This window comes from Leptosomus discolor, chromosome 19, assembly GCF_034619465.1.
Source record: "Leptosomus discolor isolate bLepDis1 chromosome 19, bLepDis1.hap2, whole genome shotgun sequence".
In the NCBI taxonomy this organism is placed as follows: Eukaryota; Metazoa; Chordata; class Aves; order Leptosomiformes; family Leptosomidae; genus Leptosomus; species Leptosomus discolor.
Window position 1 is genome coordinate 9,074,360 of NC_141409.1, and position 19,389 is coordinate 9,093,748.

General features: G+C 43.3%; 1 protein-coding gene across 1 annotated transcript in view; it reads right to left on the reverse strand.

Annotated features, from left to right (window-relative positions):
• The window catches only part of RAPGEF1 (Rap guanine nucleotide exchange factor 1), an 85,149-nt gene that overhangs the window by 42,872 nt on the left and 22,888 nt on the right, over positions 1-19,389 (reverse strand). Inside the window, exons 2-4 of the mRNA XM_086475582.1 lie at positions 9,460-9,599; positions 4,703-4,881; positions 1,364-1,520 (exon numbers count right to left, since the gene is read on the reverse strand). Of these exons, the coding sequence (XP_086331708.1) occupies positions 1,364-1,520; positions 4,703-4,881; positions 9,460-9,599 (476 nt within the window). The remainder of the gene's footprint in view (positions 1-1,363; positions 1,521-4,702; positions 4,882-9,459; positions 9,600-19,389) is intronic.

Genomic DNA, 19,389 nt, shown 5'->3' on the forward strand with positions numbered 1-19,389 from the left:
AACTGTCTCGCTATTTGCTGGGGTGCTACAGTTCAGATACCACAGCGCAGATTTTCACGTACTGCAAATTGCTGCTGAATTCCAACACTAACAGCAGCTGAGACTTTAGGCTAAACTCTTTTTCTCTGTCCTGCTGTGCAAATCTAAGACCGGCTTTACTTTTCAAATCTGGAGCTTAAAGTTAAAGGGCATATTGTGCAAAATAATCCTGGAAAATCTGTCGTCTTTAGGTGATGGGAATGTTTTGTTTCACAGATATCTGTTTAAAAGGCTTGGTAAGTAATAGATTTTAGTATCTGTGTTTGAGTAACATTAAAGAGATATTCAGAGCATGCAAACACCACATAAAGAATCCTGAAAATGTGATGGCCAAAGCTTGGGAGATCCACTTCATTTTTTGTGTTCAGTTAATAAAAACTAAGCTGAGTTTCAGTACAGTGGAAGATGCCTGTTCTTGATATAGTGATTCAGTTCTGCTGCAGCTCTACCCCAACTTTCCTTCGGTACTTGATCTAAACATCCCCCTTTGCTGTTGAGAGAGGCTTAAACTTTCACTACAGTTTTCAAAATAAGATTCCCAGGAGATACGATGGTCTCTCTGCTGGTGCCCTAAGCCCAGGTCAAGCAAACTTTTACCTGCAGCGGTAGGACGGCTGAATGAACAGCCTCCGCGGCTGTCAGCCCAGAGACAAGCCTGGGAAACAGAAGTAATAGGTACCAAAAAGCTTACTGGGAGGTAGAAGGAAAGCCAACAGCTTTCCCTGGGTGGGGCAGGGAGGGAATGCTATAAGCAGGTCTCACAAAGGATACAAAGGTTTCTGTTAAACGTTTCCATTCGTTACATAAAATTAATCTCCAGAAAACTGAGCTTAGCTCATCACCTGCTCCACACCCTAATCCAACTGCTGAAAGTGGTGACATACCAGTGATGAATCCCTTGAAATTTATGTTAAAAGATGGAGCTGGAGTCTTTGATTCTCTGTGGACACTAACAGGAAGCATTTCAATTATATTTTCCCTAGACAGAAAACATGAAAATTCTGTCTTCTAATCTGCATGGGAGACTGGGAGACTGGGAATGACTTGCTGAAAATTTAACACAATGCTCAATAAAGATTTATTGCTTCTTCCAATTAACCCAAATGCCAGGGTGAGCATTTCAGAAGTGCACACTAATAGCCAAACCATTTGTGGTAGTCTTTATCAGCACTCCAAGCAGCATCATTTCACTTATGGAGCAGTTAAGCAGTAGTTTACTGAAGGCAAGAATAGGATCTTTATAGTTTATCTGCACTTAGATCTCTTCTAAAATACATCATTATATACTTCATATAATATACTTTACAATATTTCTCTCATGTACCTTGACTCCATCCAGAACAGCTTTTATGACACCCTTCACTGTTGTCACCATCTCCTTGTCTTCTGAATTCACACCTTCCAGCATGACTTGATCAGACCAGCGAATTAGATTGGCCAGACTCTGGTACACACGGCTATAGCAGGAGGAGATGGCAGAACTGGACAGCAGGGGAGGAAATAGTTGAGAAAAAAAAGAACAAAATGAAATCATGGAGATACTATCTCAAATGTTATGAGAGTGCTTGATTTAAAGTGCATTTCACGCTGTTAAAAATGGGATTGTTCTCCTTTTCTCTCTGACATTCAGAATCTGTGTTTAGCAGGCGACAAAGCCCAGGTTTCTCCTCCGCTGCAGCTGCTCTCCTGTTTTCCAGCACCAAATGGGATGACAGTACAATCGACAGTTCACTCTCAGTTAATAGGATGAATTATCTGGACTGCAGGTTAACACAGAAGAATGTGCTTTCCATTTTAATCTACAGCTCCATCCTATGCCTGAACTTCAAAGGTAAATATTTAAGTCCTATATTTTAGTCTAATTTATATTATTTTAGTATTATCTATGATTTCCTTCTTCCTTATTAACTCTCCTCAAATATGTCTCGGATAATTGAGAGCTGACTGTATTCATTCCTTTACAGATCATTTCCTCACTGTTTATAATGCCTGAAAACATGCAATTAAAGCCTGCTTCTTTACAGAAATTGAACTGAATGAATTTCAGGTTTGGAAGAGGAAGGGTGTTGCTTTGTTTTGTTTTTAACGAGAAACAGAATTGAAGCTATTGTTCTGATGGGGAAAAAAAAAATTTTTTGGAAGGATGACAACTCTAAATAGAAGTTAACTGTAACGACAGCGCTCACAGGCATTTTCCTGGCCATTCTGAAAACACTTACTTCATTACTAAACAAGGTGTGTTAACAGTACCGCTGATGGCAACGCTTCAACAATTCTTTGTAAAGTTAAATCAATTTCAAACTGCATCAAAACCATCAACAGATAAAAGAACATGTAATCTCGCAATCATGACTGAAACAAGTGTTCCAAATCTTCCCATTTCTCTTTGGTATCCATCTTACACTGGCTTAACTCCAGTAATTTCATTATCTGTGAGAAGAGAATCAAGCCCACAAGCTTCCACGAGATTATTTAGGTGAATGAGGTTTGCAGGACTGGGGGAAGAACTATTGTCAAGTTACTACCAAGGGGATACAAACAATGGCAAGTACTTTTTTGTTCGGTTGTTTTGCTTTTGTTTTTTTAAAAGCATGCTGCTTGCCATTTGTTCTAATTTCAAATTAAATTAGCTTGGTAGGAGATATTTCCTAAATAGGGCCCTCCCCCATTTCTTTCCAAGGCTTTGATTTCTCTGCCATTAATCTTCAGTCTGCTTCCTTCTAAGGAGGCGGTAATTGAAAGCCCATTTTGTACTAGATTTAATTACTTTTTTCCTGATGCAAATGCCTCCCCTAAAGCAAAAAGAAGTCCAACAATCATTGTAAGGCTTTCTTCCACACTGACACAAGTCTTGCTCACTTTCCTTGAGGGGGATGTGCTATCCAAATCACCCCTTTGGGTCCTGCCAGTACTCAAAAGAAATAAAGTGCACAGGTAGGCTCGAAAGAACACAGCTTTCTGAGAATGCCAGATCCCCTTTTTTTCCCGTAAGGCTAAACAAGGCAGACCAACATATGGAATCTGTGCTGTAATACGTATCGTTTCCAGAAAGAGCCACTTACCACTATGCAGAGGACTCCATTGACTACTGACTATGAAAATTCTGCTTCTAGGGGTAAATACAGATATCCAAGCAGCTAGGTTGCATTAGTTCACTACTAAGAGAGAGGGCATAAGGGATTTAAAGAATAGAACTGCCTAAAATACTGCTGCTGCTGCAGACCACTTAGTTGATATTTATTTCCAAAAATGTTCTTGGAAAGAAAGATCACCCAGCGAGCACCCAGTGGACACACAAATCAAAGCAAGCAACTATAAAGATGACATGTTCTATCCTAAAAATATTTGCTGACATTTTACATGTTCTCCTAGCATAAGGGGAAAGTTCGTTCATTCTTTTATTAAGTGAAAGCAGGTGCTTGTCAGGAATTTAATGGCTGTGGGAAACCTGAGAGCAACTGATGAAACTTTTGTGTGTATCCAGAAGCCAGATGAACGTTCCCATTCTAACAGCTATTGCTCTTTGTAACTCTACAGATCTAACCTAAATTGGATCTCTCCTGTCCCAGCCACTGCTCTGATACTCACCCATTGCCTCCTTCATTTCGTACTGTCAGACACAACCCTGGCCCATGCATTAGGGCCAAACACAGCTAAGCATCTCTGCAAAATATTTGGTACCCTAGTGCTGTCTCGACCACACTGTAAACCCTTCTTGCACCAGAACTGAAATAAGCATCTTAAAACAAAAATTTTGGAGATACTTAACGAGAACAAATAGGAACAGCACTAAAAATGGCAGGATTTCAGGAGCTAAACACCTGCATTTCTCTGCCTAGTTTTGTGCTTTTCTCAGTCTATGCTAATTTCACTCTTTACAGAAGTGAAGTGAAATATTATTCAACAATATTTGCTTGTTTTGTGCAAATCAATTGCTCCAGCATCTATGGGATGAACAGCAGCTCTATCTCTATGGCTTGAGAACTCCATAAACTCTTATGATCCGTGCTGAGCTTTGCTTTGGCAAATTTCTACTTCTTTTCTGGCTTCAAACTCACTGTCTAACTGGTTAAAACATAACACACATAATCTGTTAAAACATAAACCAAATAATCTGATGAGAGTGCTCAGGAATGAACTTGGACTGGTTAATCTACTGAAGTACATCTGTTTACTTCTGTTCTGTATCTGATCCAGTAAAATACAAAACGCCGTTAAAAGTGCAGGCTCAGACTTCTCTAATATCAGGGTGGATAAACTGAACACAAAAACGGATTACTCTGAAGATAAACTCTTTTTCAGGTAAAAGCTATTGGATTTGTTAGCTTTTAGGATACCATCATGGACTGCAGAAACAGCAGAGCATCTGAGAAGACTCTTCCGCTAGTAAATGATGAATTTTCAAGTTCATGCTAAGAATCAGCCTTTCCTCCTCTCTGAAACCATTCTGATTTGCTTTATCTTTCCACAGCACAGGCTTCTTCGCAGCAGGGAATCTGCTTTTAAATTATGTTTGAAAACTATCATGCAATTAGTAAAAATAGCAGTCACTTTATTAGCCACTGCATCATTTCCTGTCTCCCACACGATGTCATTCTCTCAAGGAGAGAAGCTGGGAGCCTGCCCGTCTGTCATGGTCCCAAAACTCAAGAAGGAACCTTACCTTTGCTGGATGCGTGGATCGGTTTGCACCAAGGGCAGGATGGCTTCCAGTACTTTACTTGCTGAGCCCGGCAGCATCTCTAATACTTTATTATCAATTGCCATTTTGTCCACAATAGTCTTAAAGTAGCGCAATGCACTGACAACCTCCTTCTCCTTCTCCTCTAGCCACGATACATTCTAAAGAGGAGGAAAAAAGGAGAGCTGTGTTAAAACCTCACGATTTTTAAGGGCAACGTTACTTTACCTTACCTGAAGTATAGCGACACTCAATGAGGTACATTCTGTGAGGACTGGAGAAAACCCCTTCTACCACAAACACTTCTAAACTGAATTACCACCCTCCCGAAAGAGCAGTAAGTGCAAAATTGCACCCACACTTTAACTTTCTGAATTACGTGCATTCCAAACTGAAGGCTAATCTTGATCAGGTTTAGGCCAACATTAACACTACTGATGACGTGAAGGGCACTGCTTGGAAACCCACACGCCAAACTGGGACACTGAACGAAAAAAAATTTACCGAGTGCAGACAGTAATGATAATGCAAGAAAGGAAGCAACAAATACTGGTTTTAAATAGAGTTGCCCCTCTGATTCGATCAAAATCCTTTTACCTTAAGCACATCTCACTATCAAAAGGTCTTTTCAATCAGTAAATGCAGTGGATCGGCCAAAGGGAAAGAGAAAAACAAACGACAATCAGAAAAACTTCCAAACTCCTGAACAATCCAAACAAGATGCCTCCATTTTTATACCCATGCCTGATAGTTTCAGCCACATACATGGTGTTCACCCTTATTATTCTAATTCTGCTGACTCCAACATGCCTACTTGTATGTAAGTGGGCTACAGTCTTGTCTCTTAATTCACAAATAAAAAAATCCTTTCTGATCAGTCTCCAATCTAAGTTACTTTGTGATGCTGCTGGAACAAGCGAACTCCCACACCTTCCACGGGGACAGGCTGTGAAAGCTAAGTTTTGGCATCGGTGAATGAATGTTGCAGAAGGGAACAACTCATCGGGATAAAGCCGAGTTGTGGTCACCAAGTTCCGTGCCACCACCAACACCAGAAGAGGAAATTCAGAAGTGATACATGATATCTTAATGGCATTCTGGACAGGGATATTTTAAAAAAGTTTACCAGAGTATGCCTGGAGGACTTTTAATGCCACCAGTAGTTCCTAAGTGAGATTTAAATTAACTACTGAACACTGCTAGAGAAGGGGCAGAGAGCTTAGCAGAGTCAGGTTTCATCCATTATCTCCTCAGTAAATTCAGCTTCAAGAATTAATGACCTATGGGCACCGTGTGCTCCCCTACTCTTGTCAGCTGTTAAAACTGCTGCTTTTCTGCAAAATCAGGGCAGCAGCCCAAAAGGTTTTGGGAAGAACAATTTGTAGGCAGCACTGCTTAGTAATTTGGGGCCAGTTGCACAGAAGAATTGGAGTCCCAAGTTCCATCTAGCTCCAACTTTAGAAGTCTAAGTCCCAATCCATGACCTGCAAACCACGCTGTCATTTTCCATCTCATCTGGGAAGTGCCCAAACTGCTGCTGCTTCCACTTTTGACAACACTGCTTGCCAGGCACCGCATGTTCTGCTCCGCAGCGCACACCCACCCTGAACCCTCTTTTGCCGGGGAGCAACCTGGCAACTTGCTGATGTCAAAAATGACTTGTCCCATTTTTCAGGCTTGGGCCCTCACCACTGCACAGTTTATTCCAGGATATGGAGAGGCTCAGTCCTTCCCATGAAGGTTTTGCACTTCATATGAAATGATCACACATTTCAGGGATGAGAGCCTGTATATTCCCTGAGTGAGTATGACTATGGCCCAGTGGTCAGAGCTCTCAAACAGAAGTGAAAAAATGTGGATTGCAGTTCCTGCTCTGATGGCTGTTTATGTATTTCATTCAACAACTGTTTCCTGTAGAAAGGCTTGCGACTTAATAGCTTAAACACCCTCCTGGCACATAGGAGGGATGGGCTTGACTCTGAGAGTTCAGGGCTGAGAATGGCAAGTGGAAACACAAATCCTTCCGTTACGCACATCAAGGCATGCGAATCCAGCCACCGGACGCTATTTGGGACACAGCCCTTTTTTTTTTCCAACTCCCCTGCTAGTTCTTTGGGTAACAATCCCCAAGAGCACTTTTTATGACTCCCCTTCTGAGTTCCAAAGGTATCCCATGGATGTGTGTAGACACGCGTGCACAAACACGCAGAAAGAAAGCCGACACATCCTACACGGGATTGCAGGGTCTGCTACGGACCTCAGACACATAAATGTCAGTTGTTGTTACGAGGCTGAAGTTTCTCATGCTCAGCGCTTTACTCACTCAGGCCTGAGAACAACAGCAATAAATCTAGAGAAAGGAGTAATAACTTGGTGGGATGGGTGGATATTAATATATCCAGTGTCTGCATCTCACAAGACTAATGATATTAAGTTTTTCCACCAAACGTTTTAGTGTGTCCCTAAAGCCAAAGTAAACACGCAGTGGCACACCTCTGGGTTGGCAGAGAGGGCCTGAACCAATCTCTCATTTCGTTTCTCAGTTGAGGTGAACTGGCCCCAGCAATTACCTTACCCCAGTAAGAGAGAGGATCGGTAACTGGGGAGTTGCTAAAGCAGCAGGACCACTTGATTCACCCATTTCCCTTTGGGGCATTAAACGAAATAAACTCAACAGGGAAACCCAGCATCTCCTCTGCACTCCCATGCCTGCCTGACACATAGATATTTTCACATGATTTTTGAAGTTTTCCCTTAAATAATTGTTACAAATGCATCATATATGAGCTGCAGCTCACCCAGAAAGGGTTACAGTGAGCTGCACAGAACACACCTCATTACAAAAGCTGGAACAGTTCCTTTTTTTCCCTGCATTTTGGCAGTGAAAAACTTATTAGAACTTTGCATACAGTGTTAAAGGACACTACTGTTCCTACAATATGCTCTAAGGTAAGAATCAAAGACAGGATCCAGGGGACAAAAGGAGGCTCTGAAAAAAACTCCCCCTACGTCGCCCACATCTAGGTAGACAGTGGAAGAGAAGAAGATGTCTCATGGGTTGAGCATAACCTTCAGGTTACATGTAGTGATTTTACATTAATTTTTGGTATTGCTATTTCTGCTCTACAATGATTATCTACTTCAAGGGTATAAAAATAGCATCTTCAGCACTTAAGAGGGAGGAAAGGATGATATTTGGTTTATCAAGTGTGTCATTTGACAGAAAATCTCCTGTTTGTCAGCTGATGTCTATATTCCAGTGAGAGAACCTGGTGACAACCCAGGCATATCCTCTTCCCCACTCCCTCCACACAAAGCTAACGAGCTGACTACATCCAACTAATTGATTAGTTGGACAGTAGCTATTAAAATAGATAAAGAATGAGCCAGAAATCAACAATATTTCACAGTATAAAAATGTGTACAGCTTAAATAATCATGTATGGTAATAAAAATTATTGCAAGTGTTTTGTTTTCCAATAAAAAATTTCCAACCTGTACTTAAAAAAAAAAGGCTTTACATGTTCAGCATGCCTTATCAGTAAATCCTCTTGCATGGTTTTTTAGAGGAAAGAAAGAAAATCAAAACCATCACCTACTATTAACATGCTAATATAGTTTTGCTATAAAATAGCATTTTGAAAAGGGCTCTTCATTGTCTAATTTATTTAATTTGTGGTCACATACCAATTTAAAGGAAGGCCTCTAACCATCCTGAAACATCATTGGAATTAAAAGCCTTCGAAGAGTAGTCTCAGATTTTTTTATATTATTTTTTAATAGTAATCAGCAATGCAAGGTGCTGGGATCCCTAGAAAGCATATCCATAGCCTTCTGAGGAAAAACACTACAGCGTGGGACATAAAAGCTTCATCATCTTCCACCTGACGGTGCAGAATAGGGCTAGGGAGCCCTGCAGCGACTTCTCTGGGAGTTAAGCACACCACACAGCATAACCGTACCTTGCTGCCTGCTCTCAGTAACACGGCAACAATCCTCAGCAGAGATAATCTAAAAACCTTTGCACGTCTGGCGCTGCACGTTGGATGAGACTTTCAACAACTGGGCAAGATTCTGAATTATCATAAATAACCTCGACTGTTCTTAACTTTCGGCTTAGATTTACACTTGAAAACCGACTGCAACAGTACCGTTACAGAGATAGTCTCCAGTCTACACAATCAGGTCACAACAGCAGAGGAGATAACACTTCGATAGGTTTGTGGTGACCTCAGCTCTTAGAGGACTTGAAGTATGTTGGGTCTGAGGAATGGTGTGCTGGAACCAGCAGCTGCTCGAACGCATCTGTTTGACTCTCCCTGCTGATGTCATCAGGGACTGAGCACATCTTTGGACCAACTTCAAGGGTCTGCTTGCCTGAGTTCTGGGGTTTGTAAAAGGATCACACCCCAAAACCAGGCAGTTATTTGGAAGCTGTAAGCATAACCATAGGGTGTGCATGTGGGGAGGATGGGTCAAGCCATACACTACATTCCATAACGAGATACTTAAACACTTACGGAAGGAGGTCTCATCAGGGAAGGGAAGTTCATGCCTTGGTTGTTCTTATTTCATACTACACAGCGCAGTTTCTAACTAACCATAAACTAACCCTGAAGATCCCTGAAAAATCTGCAGAATTCTGCAGAGGACAAAGTCACGCACCAGATTTTGATAAACCGAGTACCAGCAAGCAAGAAACCAGCACGACTAACAGAACATGTCCTTCATCTGCTTACTTTGTTCGCTGACTTCTCTGGTGTTTTCACTGTCAGGTCAGCTTGCTTTCCTTTCTTTGAAGGGGTTCTCTTTATTTTTGGTGAATGAAACTTGCCCTTCAACTTCATAGTGAACGAGGAGAGATGGGAACGCTCAGAATCTAGAAAGACACAGAAATGCATTACTGGATTAGGGTAAATTTGTCAAAACCAAGGATGTTGTGTTCCAGCATTATCTGGAACACCAGCCTATGAAAAACATTGCAACCACGTAAATTTATTGAGTGGAACAGGATTAAAAAAATAAATTGTGGCTCTTTATTATGTTTCCAACTGCAATATCACCATCATTTCCTGCTTCCCCTCAGAGGCAGCAACGCTGCAGTGCAAAGGCAGGAACAGCGGGATTGCTACAGCTCTGTGCCTTGGAGAGAAAAGGAAAAACACCTCTCTTAAAAGCACTTATCTCCAGCAGATCCCAAAGTACTTTACAAAGGAGGTAATCATCATCCCTCTTTTGCAGATGAGCAACTGAGTCAAGGGGATGAAGTGACTTGTTCACAGACCTTTGGCAGAGCAGAGCTCCTGCCCGTGTCTTGGCTGGCGGTCAGCAGCCACCATCGGTGTGCAGGCAGGATTCTGCCTGGCACCCAGGACCGGTGGCTGCGTCAGGAAAGGAAAATGCCATCCAGCAGAATGCCCTTCCCAGGCTGCTGACCTCTACCCACTTGGTAGCATCACCTTTGAATGTGGCTCCACGAATAATATGAACAAAAATGCCAGCCCTCGTCATTTGCAATGGATTTCACTTCAAATGTACCACAGAAACCAGGAAACAGAGGAATCGCTTCAGTACCAGGGCATCCTTGGATGGGCTTAATTACCAAACTGCTCAACCCTTTTAAAAATTGTGTTTTCATGGGTTTTTTGAGTAAAAAGCACAAGTCTCAAAGGTTTGCAATCATGCCATATGCAGACTTACTGTTGAAATATATGTTTATCTGTTTAGCCACGAAGCTAAATAAAACTACGCTGCCTTGCAGAGAGCAATTCTGAATGTATTTTGAGCAAAGAGCACTTTAACAAATGAAGGTCTGAATTGCTCTCTAGTGACCCAGATAATTCAGCAGAAGATACCAAACTTGTCTATAACTACACTATCAAGAAGAGTAAGCAGTTTTGCTGTAGGTTTCATTTTTCTTCTAGATTATTTGGGAATTGACTGCACTGGCTCTAATGAGTCAAACCGACACAGTCCCGTGCATGCAGCACTGCAGCACCTTGTTAGCATGCAGACTGCAAACAGAAAAGGCTGCTGAGTCAAATCTAGCACCCAGAAGCTAAATACCACACTGCAGCGCAAACACCGCTCCTCATACTCAAAAATTACCTAACCACAACTCAAGGGAAGGAACCTGTGCTTGCCTCCCCGTAAGAGTTGTCTCCCTTTAAACTTGGTTTCCTGGTAGCGTGTTAAGACCCTGCTATTAACACCTTCACCAGAGCCAAAACTCTAGATCAAAATTTTGCAGGCACCCTACTAACGGAAGCTGCATCAGCACCGATTCTAATCTAGTCTGGCTGCAGACCTGTTCTCCATTCACAGAAGAAAATGTTTTCCAAAGTTTTCCTTGTATCATAAAGCCCTGTTTAATGCACTGAGGAGGGAGGCACTAAAAATCTTGGCCACTGCAGATAAATCCAGACATATCAGTTGGCCTCTGAAGAATCACTTACAGCAGCTGGCACCCTAACTTAGCAACAATTTACGTCATTGCTTTACATTCACAAGAGGATCTCCAAACCTTTAAAACCTCTCTGGCTCCACAGGGTGCTGAAGGTCACCACTGAAAACAGTTTCTGGCTGCTGTAATAATGCTCGTGCACACCCCCCCCCCCCCCCCCACTCCCCAAATAATTTGTATTTATTTCATATACCATACGAGAATTTCTATACATGCACGCATACGCACACTTGCCAAGAGAACTCATGGCTCTGAATTTATTTTCAAGAACTGGCAAACAATTACAATAATTAATCTACAGGGAAATAATGGTAGCAGCAATAAATTGCGTCTGGCTCCTCCATGGGCTGCAGTGAGATCCAAACTGCTAATCGGAGTAAGAAAATGTTCAATATCTACAAAACCCTTGGTGGCTTATGGTGAAAATTTTGCCTTGTTGGGACAAGAAATTTGGAAGGGACAAAGATCTCAGAAGACTACTATTTCCTTTCTCCTTCCCACCAGACATCTCTACCCACTTTTATGGGGCAAGCACACGAAAAGCTGAACCAACGTGCGTGTGCGTGGTCAGGAACCTCCAAAAGGAGATGTCTTGTCAGCAGAGAAAGTTTCTCTTCTGCTGACAGCAGATCCCCTTCACCACCACCACCAGCCTAACCATTGCCCTTCGCTCCCTTTACCCTTCTGTCACATCAAACACTGGATCATTTGCATGTCACTCTCCGAGGGGACACAGACCTACAGAGCGAGGACAGGAGCAAGTGGCTGGAGCAGAATAAGAACTTCTTAAAATAGTACTAATGAAGTAAACCAGCTGACATTTGCAAAAATAATAAATGTTATTGTTTCAACAGCCCTGCTAAGTCCTGCTTTGAAGATTGCAAATTAATGCAGCTCTTTAACTACCATGTCTTTCCATCTACAACAAGCACTTTCCGGATCTCATCTGCTCATAAGTTTCTGATGCATTTGCAGTTAAACAAATGAGTCACAAACCAATACTCTCTTACACTCAATTACACTTAGCACTTAAAATAGCACTTTTCTTGTTCCAAGCACATTACAAACATATCTTTCTCATTGTTAAACAGTTGGGTCTTAACCTTACTCTGCAGATGGGAAGCAGGCACAAAGGTGAAGCAACTTGTCTAAACAGGGCAGAGGACAAGTCAGTGACTCCAGTACAGCATCTCTCTCCATCCAACTGCAGGCCCTTGTCCCTCTCCCGATATTAATGAATCAATTGGTGGAGATACTGTGATTATATTCAGTGAATGCCAAAAGACATTACTTAGCACGATGGGCTTTACGATTTTCAAGCAGATACGTCACTCAAGCGCTATAGAGAGAATTTACATTTTAATGAATCTGGATGAAGCGGTAAAAGAGAAGTTACACTTAAATAGGAAGGTATTAGCTCAAAGGTGCAAGTTATTTAAGCTTTTACAGATGAAGACTGAAACTCTCCTGCAAAAAGCACACCTGAGCAAGACTTCCTAGATAGGTAAGCACGGCACCAGTCTGCTTTGAGAAAGTCCCTTTCTTTACACTATACCCTAATTTAAACAAAGGCACAGCATGCCTTTACAGATCAAGTAATCTGACAACACAGAGAGAGATGCAGAAAACAGAGCCATGGCAGTGCTCAAACCATTTCTCCTGTCCCTCTGCTCCTTCCTGCCTGTCTACAGTAACCAAACCCTTTAATGCAGCATTGAGGTCGTTCCTGAGCTTGGTAGTCTGCCCACTGGAAATTGTTCTATCGTATTACCCTCGCCTCTTATTGATGAATAACCAGCAGTGTTTAACTGGAGTCTCAGCACTGGCTTTCTCAACTCTTTCTCCTTTCTGGTGCACAGGAGGAAGGCACCCTGTACTTACTTCTAGGCAGCGTCCAAGTATTTGTAAGATGAATAGGAAAAGACAGGGTAATAAACTCGATGGAGTGATTTCAACTGGAAGGAGAAAAAAACCAAAACTGTTGTATCAAAGTGTTTCTGTCTCAAAGGAACCACTGACTTTCCATCCTCTTGTATTTCATCTGTGTGGATGCTCTGCTGCTGCACACAACTGGAAAAAAATCCCTTCAGACTTACTTTACTATGGATTTGAGTTTCTTGATTCCTGACTGGAAGTTTTAATACGTCACACGTTTCACTGCTAATTCCATCCCCCTATTAACGAGGCTCCTGCTCCGTTGGGCTTGAACACGCTCCAGCTGTTGAGTCACAGCCCTGCTCGGCTCTCAGACTCGTCTCCCCCCGGTCGGCACGCGTCTGGGGTCTGACCACACACACAACACAAAGAAGCTCACATCACACGCCTGCTCCCAGCAGCCCCGATGCCAGGTACGACCGCAGGGTTTTTTCAGCACCCCTGCAGCCCCCTGGGCCGGGGAGGCCGTGGCCAGCCAGGAGCCGCCTCGTCCCCCAGCAGCTCCACCAGCTCCAGCAAAGCAGTGCTGCCCGCCAGTTTGCTGACAGAAAGCTAAATCTGGTGGAGAAAGAACTGCAGATTTTAAACGACAGCAGATTAAGAGGCACAAGGGAAGGCAGATAAATCAGCTTATGTGCTTGTGGGCGAAGAAACTAGGCTGCTTAGGAGAAAGCCGGCAAGTCAAAGCCCAACGTCCACCGCTGCCATAGTCAAACGGTCACTTTCCACCCGGGTTCAAACGAACCCCAGAAATTAAGTTGAAACTCGCGCGTGCTGGTGAATTCCACCAACTTAACCCACCAGCAAATTATTTACCTTAAAGTCAAAGTGAAAGTTCAGCCTTTTACAGAGCTCAGTCACAGCAGACTTTCCAGTTGCCAGGTCCTCCTCGCCGGCCACCTTCCACGCCGGCTGCACCTCACCAGCACACAGGGGGCTTCAAAGATGGGAAATAACCCCCTGGCTGCTTCTGGATCTCCCGGTCATGATTTTGTCAGTCCCGCACAGGCAACGGCAGGCAGGCTCTGGCAGCAGGACGGGCAATTTAACTGTTCAACTTGTCTAGTGTTTGAGTCATACCAAACAAATGGAACTTTTTTTTTTTTTAATAAAAACCCCACCAACTTTAGATTATAGTACCTTTTCTTTCCTTCACCTGAAAACCTAAACCCTCCATCTTCTCCTCTCACTTTCCGTGTGTTCACACACCAAAATCCTGCAGCTTTAGAGGAGACAAAGCCTTAAAAAAAGGATCATAGTTCATTTTCCAGCTTGAACTGACTCTTGTGGCTCGTTAGAAAGAACGAAGTGGAGTCTAAAAATCTTATCCCACAAATGGTTCCCTTTTCAAAGGCCATTTGGGTCTCTGCTGGTTGCACATATTTAAAAGCTATCAGATTAAAAATAACAGCGGACATCTCTCCCCATGTCATAATGAAGCTATTGTGCACATTTTTAATCAACTGCTCCTGCCATTTATGCCACGAGTCCTTTGAAGGCAGAGGTGACTTATGTAATGAGTTACACAACGATGCCCATTAAAATGGCATTTGTTCCCCTGGGCTCAGCTCCATCATTTGTGGAAGACAAAAGGCAAGTCGCAAGGCTTCAGCTAAACCCTAGCTGACAGGGAATTTAAGAGTTCTGAAGCAAAAGGAAAAAATAACGAGCTATAGTTCAAAACGACCTTTCCGCTCAGGATGTCTGTTTGGTGCTGCGATGCAGTACCCAGCGAGAGGCTACGGGGCTGGAGCTACGGCTCTGGCTCCTCTAGACTCAATTCTGCTGTCAGAAACACAGGAGAACAGGCAATTCAGGACAGACAGATGGGCACGTGAGAGCCTCCCACGATAATCATAAAACATGCCGCAAAGCAGAGGTTTTTCAAGCTTTTATACGAATATTGCTAGAATTCCCAACTGCGTGCCTTCCACCCTCAAGGCAAGGGCTGTAGCTACCACCTACCTGTAAGTACACAGAGCTGTGAGACCTCTGCCTTGGCTAAAGCTTTTGGGCTCTCTTGCAATGCAAACATTAAAATAATAGTGATCGACAGAAAACTGAAGCCTTTGAGCATCGCAGAAATGTTGCTCTAACCTGAAGCTCAAACAGCCTCTCCCCACAGCTGAGTTCCTCCGCAGAAGAGCTGACCGAGCCGACACAGGAGGCACGATGTGAAGCTCACCAGTGGGCCGTGGGCAACAGAAAGCTATCGCAGGGGCGCTTTTAAAAAGAATTTTTAATAATTTTGTGGCGGAGGGCCTCTCTGTCTTTCTTGGGACAAAACGTTCAAGCCTGCCTGTGTGCAGCTATGAGGACGGAGAGGAAGCACTAGGCTTTCAAGGAGGGTTGAAGAAACAGCTGAGGAGAACCCCAGCTATGTTCTTGGGCCTTTCACACCTGCAATGCGTAACTCGGCTCTCGCATTACGCAGCAAACAGCCTTCTGCTACATTTCACGCCCTCTTTCTCCAGAAGTCCTGAGGATGTTCAGAAGTCTAAAAATGCTGATACGCAGCACTTGTGCAACGCTGTATGTTCTCAAAAGGATGAACTGGGATCCTGAATACAGAAAAGACAGAATGTGACAGAACAGAAATAAAATATCCCTTTTAAACGCACAAACATACCACTGCTGCACCACGGGTGTGCTACAGAAGCCTCAGACCTACCACTTCCACCTCTGTGAGTGTACTTTTCTCAACTTTGCTATTACCGCCAGAGACTGAAGCAAAAAGAATTTATTCAGAAACAAAAAAAGACCCAGTAGGGGATCCAGAAACAAGAAAAAAAAAAAAAAAAAGGGAGGGTCCGGTGTCAATCAGGAAGTTTGCCCACCCTAACCTTTGTACCTTAGGTGGAGCTGTTTGTAAGCTGCTCCAAGTCCCTCTCCAGGGAATCCGATTGCTAGGAGAGCCGCCAGGTTTTAAAGGAAAACGGTGGAGGAAGGGCAGCTCAAGAATCAAACAATCGTTCCTGAGTGCTAAAGAAACTTTTCCTTTAACATCACGTCACCTTCGAAGCAGCCAGCATTTGGGAACGGAAAGACCGACTGCCCTTTTTCTTTTTTGGCAACGCTACAGTGAATGAGCATAAACCAGTGAGCATTAATGATGTGCAATGACAGCACACAAACTTCTATGGAGAAGGGAGGCTCAGTTCCCTCTCAGCTGGCCAGGCAATGCTCACTGACTCACAGGCTTCATTATTTTTAATGCCGCCCTCTGGGGCCTCCAGAGGAAGCAAAACATTTTTATTTGTCAGAGAGCACATTTTTATTTTGATTTTTTTTTTTTTTTCTTTCTAAGCAACCATGAATGAGGCATCTCCAGCTGCAGCAACCTCATGTGGAAAGAGCTCACAGTGTTTGCGAGGGAACTGGGAGGCACAGAGGGCAATTTATCAATTCAGCCACGTCTCCTGATGGCAGTGAAAAGGATCGGGTCAGTCAACAACATTAATTTTATGGTGCATTAGTACTATAGCTCTTCTTCCTTCCAGCTTCATATCTGGAAGCGAATCTTCAGGTTGCAAGGAAGAGAAGATGCTCCAGACCAAGCAGCAAGTTCAGTGCAGCGGACCAGCTTCCCTCCTAGTCCTCTTTTAGCCTGGAGTATTTCAGAAGAGAGAAAACTCCTCGCATGCAGACACACAAACCAGGAACCCTTTAGCTGCTGCAAACTGCAGCAACGCCACCCAACTGATTTACAGCAGGGGAGGGGGAAAAAAAAAAAAAAAAAAAAAGGAAAAAGGTACAATTAATTAATTGAACAAAGAGGGATTTAAGGGAGTAGAACTTTGCTACCCAAGATCAGTTTCCTCCAGCACACCAAAGCAGGCTTTGAGACCTCTTTTTGAAAAAGATACTGTAATTTATTGATAAGCAGCAGACAGGACTTTTGCTGCGTTTTATCTGAAAGCAAGCCGCTACAGCAGATTGGTCCCCTATCAACTCACAAGCAGAAATGCTGCCGTTTACCGAATCCCTAGCAAACCTTTGTGCGGCATCTGGTGAGTCGCTGGTAATTTCCCATTTAAGTACTGATTGTGCACAGCCCTGCAAGCCCCAGAGAACTAATGGGATTACGACACTGGTAACATGACTCGTAACTCCCCCTGTGCCAGCAACGCTAAAACAACAAGAGAGTCAAGTAGCCTCCAACATCAACATGACCGCTGTGGTCCACGCTCACCCTGCGTTACACATAAAAACCACCAAAGCTGTTAACTAAACATTTAATTTTAAATGTAAAAAATAATCCAGCTACAAGACACTGCCTCTGTGTTACTTCAGCAAACAGCTCTGAACACAGAAATTGCGACGGTTGCGAGGGAATCTGTCGAATTTCTCTGTTCACCAAACATGACTTAATATGGGGTCCGTGGGCATCCCCACTCGTCTAACGGCTTTATGAGGATACAGTCATGACAGTGATTCAGACATCTAAAAATAAAGCCCTGCAGGCACAAGTATGCCTGCGCACTACCTGAGTCACTCCAGGCTGTAGGGAGCATGCGAGCCAAAGCTCATTCGTTTCCTTCACACCACTGCCATGGCCAAGCACAAAGCCTTGTCACTGAGCTCCTCTTCAACTCTTTCTCCCCTCCTCTCATTTTACTCGAGCACATTTAGACTCTTTCCACATTGAAAAACCTTTGGAAGGCTTGGGTTTCAGTCGTACGGCTGTCAGCCCTGAAACTCAGACCTGAAAGATTATAACCCGATGTTGCTGAAGCTGTTTATCCATCTCCAAGGTGACAGAATGTCGTCACTGGCACTCTGCAGGACGGCAAGCAGAAATGTATTATTTTACATGCTTTAGGGAAAAGCCTAATTGCTTACAACCTGCCTACAGGTTCAATAGCTGAAAAACTAGGTTGTAAATGAGAGCCTTGACTTTGCATCTGCCCCACAGCACCAGTTTTGAATGGGAAAAACTCGGCCCTCTTTCATCCTTGGAGAGTAACCTCAGCTCTCATTCATTAGGCGATGGAAAAAAAAGGGAAGCTGGCTCGGATCTGCCTGACACAATTTCCAGTTGCTTTGGACATTACTAATTATAGTCATCTTTATTTTTGACCTCTGATTACAGACTCTGCGCATTCAGTCTGAATTACAAAGCTAACCCCTCTTTTCTAGGAGGCTTGAGAAGAACCTTATACCTTGACCAAACGCCACCGCCCACACTCATCTGAGATGAGCACAAGAAAGAAGATCAAAACATGGAAAACATTTGCTTAAACATGCTCGATTTTATTTCCTTCTTTAGCAAGTACCATAGATTAACGGCAACAGTCCAGGTGAGAGTGTGATGTAAGCTCTTCTCCATGCGTGTTAAGAGATGAGCTAACTTCTCTGCAAGGAAGCCTCATTTCTCACTGTTCTGACTAGCACTGTATCCCCAGGGCTCAGATGCTGAAAAGCAGATATTCGGTTCGGTAAGATTAAACATGTCTGCACAACTCCAGTGCACCATGCCGGGGGCTCACATCTCTACAAGAGAAAGAAAACTGAATTTCAGGAACCAGGCCAGCACTATCTCCTAGAGAGGCACTGCAATACCACTGTCAACTTCCCTAATATTGCCTCCTCAATAAAACAAGGCATCACAGGAGGGCTATGCAAATCACTAAACTTTGAAGTACAATGATACCGCTGCCTCGAAGGGCCAGCTCTCTATCTCCACACACACAGACAACCATATGTGCAAAGTGATACGGCGGGCACCAGAGGTGTGAAATTTCTGATGTAATCAGGTCAGAACCTGTTTTTACATTATTGTTGTGCTGCTTACATAAAGGGTTAAGAAGCTGCAGGCCATATCCTCAATTCCATACCCTATTCTATACCTGATAGGATCTGCAACCAAACCACCGGTTTTATTGCCTGCCTACAGGCAGTGAGAAATTTTAGTCTTCTATAAGCACAATTTGAAATACATCAGTGCCTCCAGCAAGGGGAAACCGCAATGTTAATTGAACTGAACAGCCCAGGAGGGAGAGGAAATACTAGCCCTCGTCTTTGTTAGCTGCAGGATTAGCACATCCCTAGACCATCACAGCACGAAACATGAGGTAGCTTACGGAGTTTAAGTGGGACGTCTATCTTTCACTCTACTGCACAGAAACATTAAAAGTTACTTTAGCAGTAAACAATTATTTGTGACAACTTTCTATTTTATCCTGTCTCATTATCAAAATTCCTGAATTAAAATCTCCTGGTAACATCACTCCGACAAGACAACAGGTTTCAAGGAGAAGGCATACTGCTA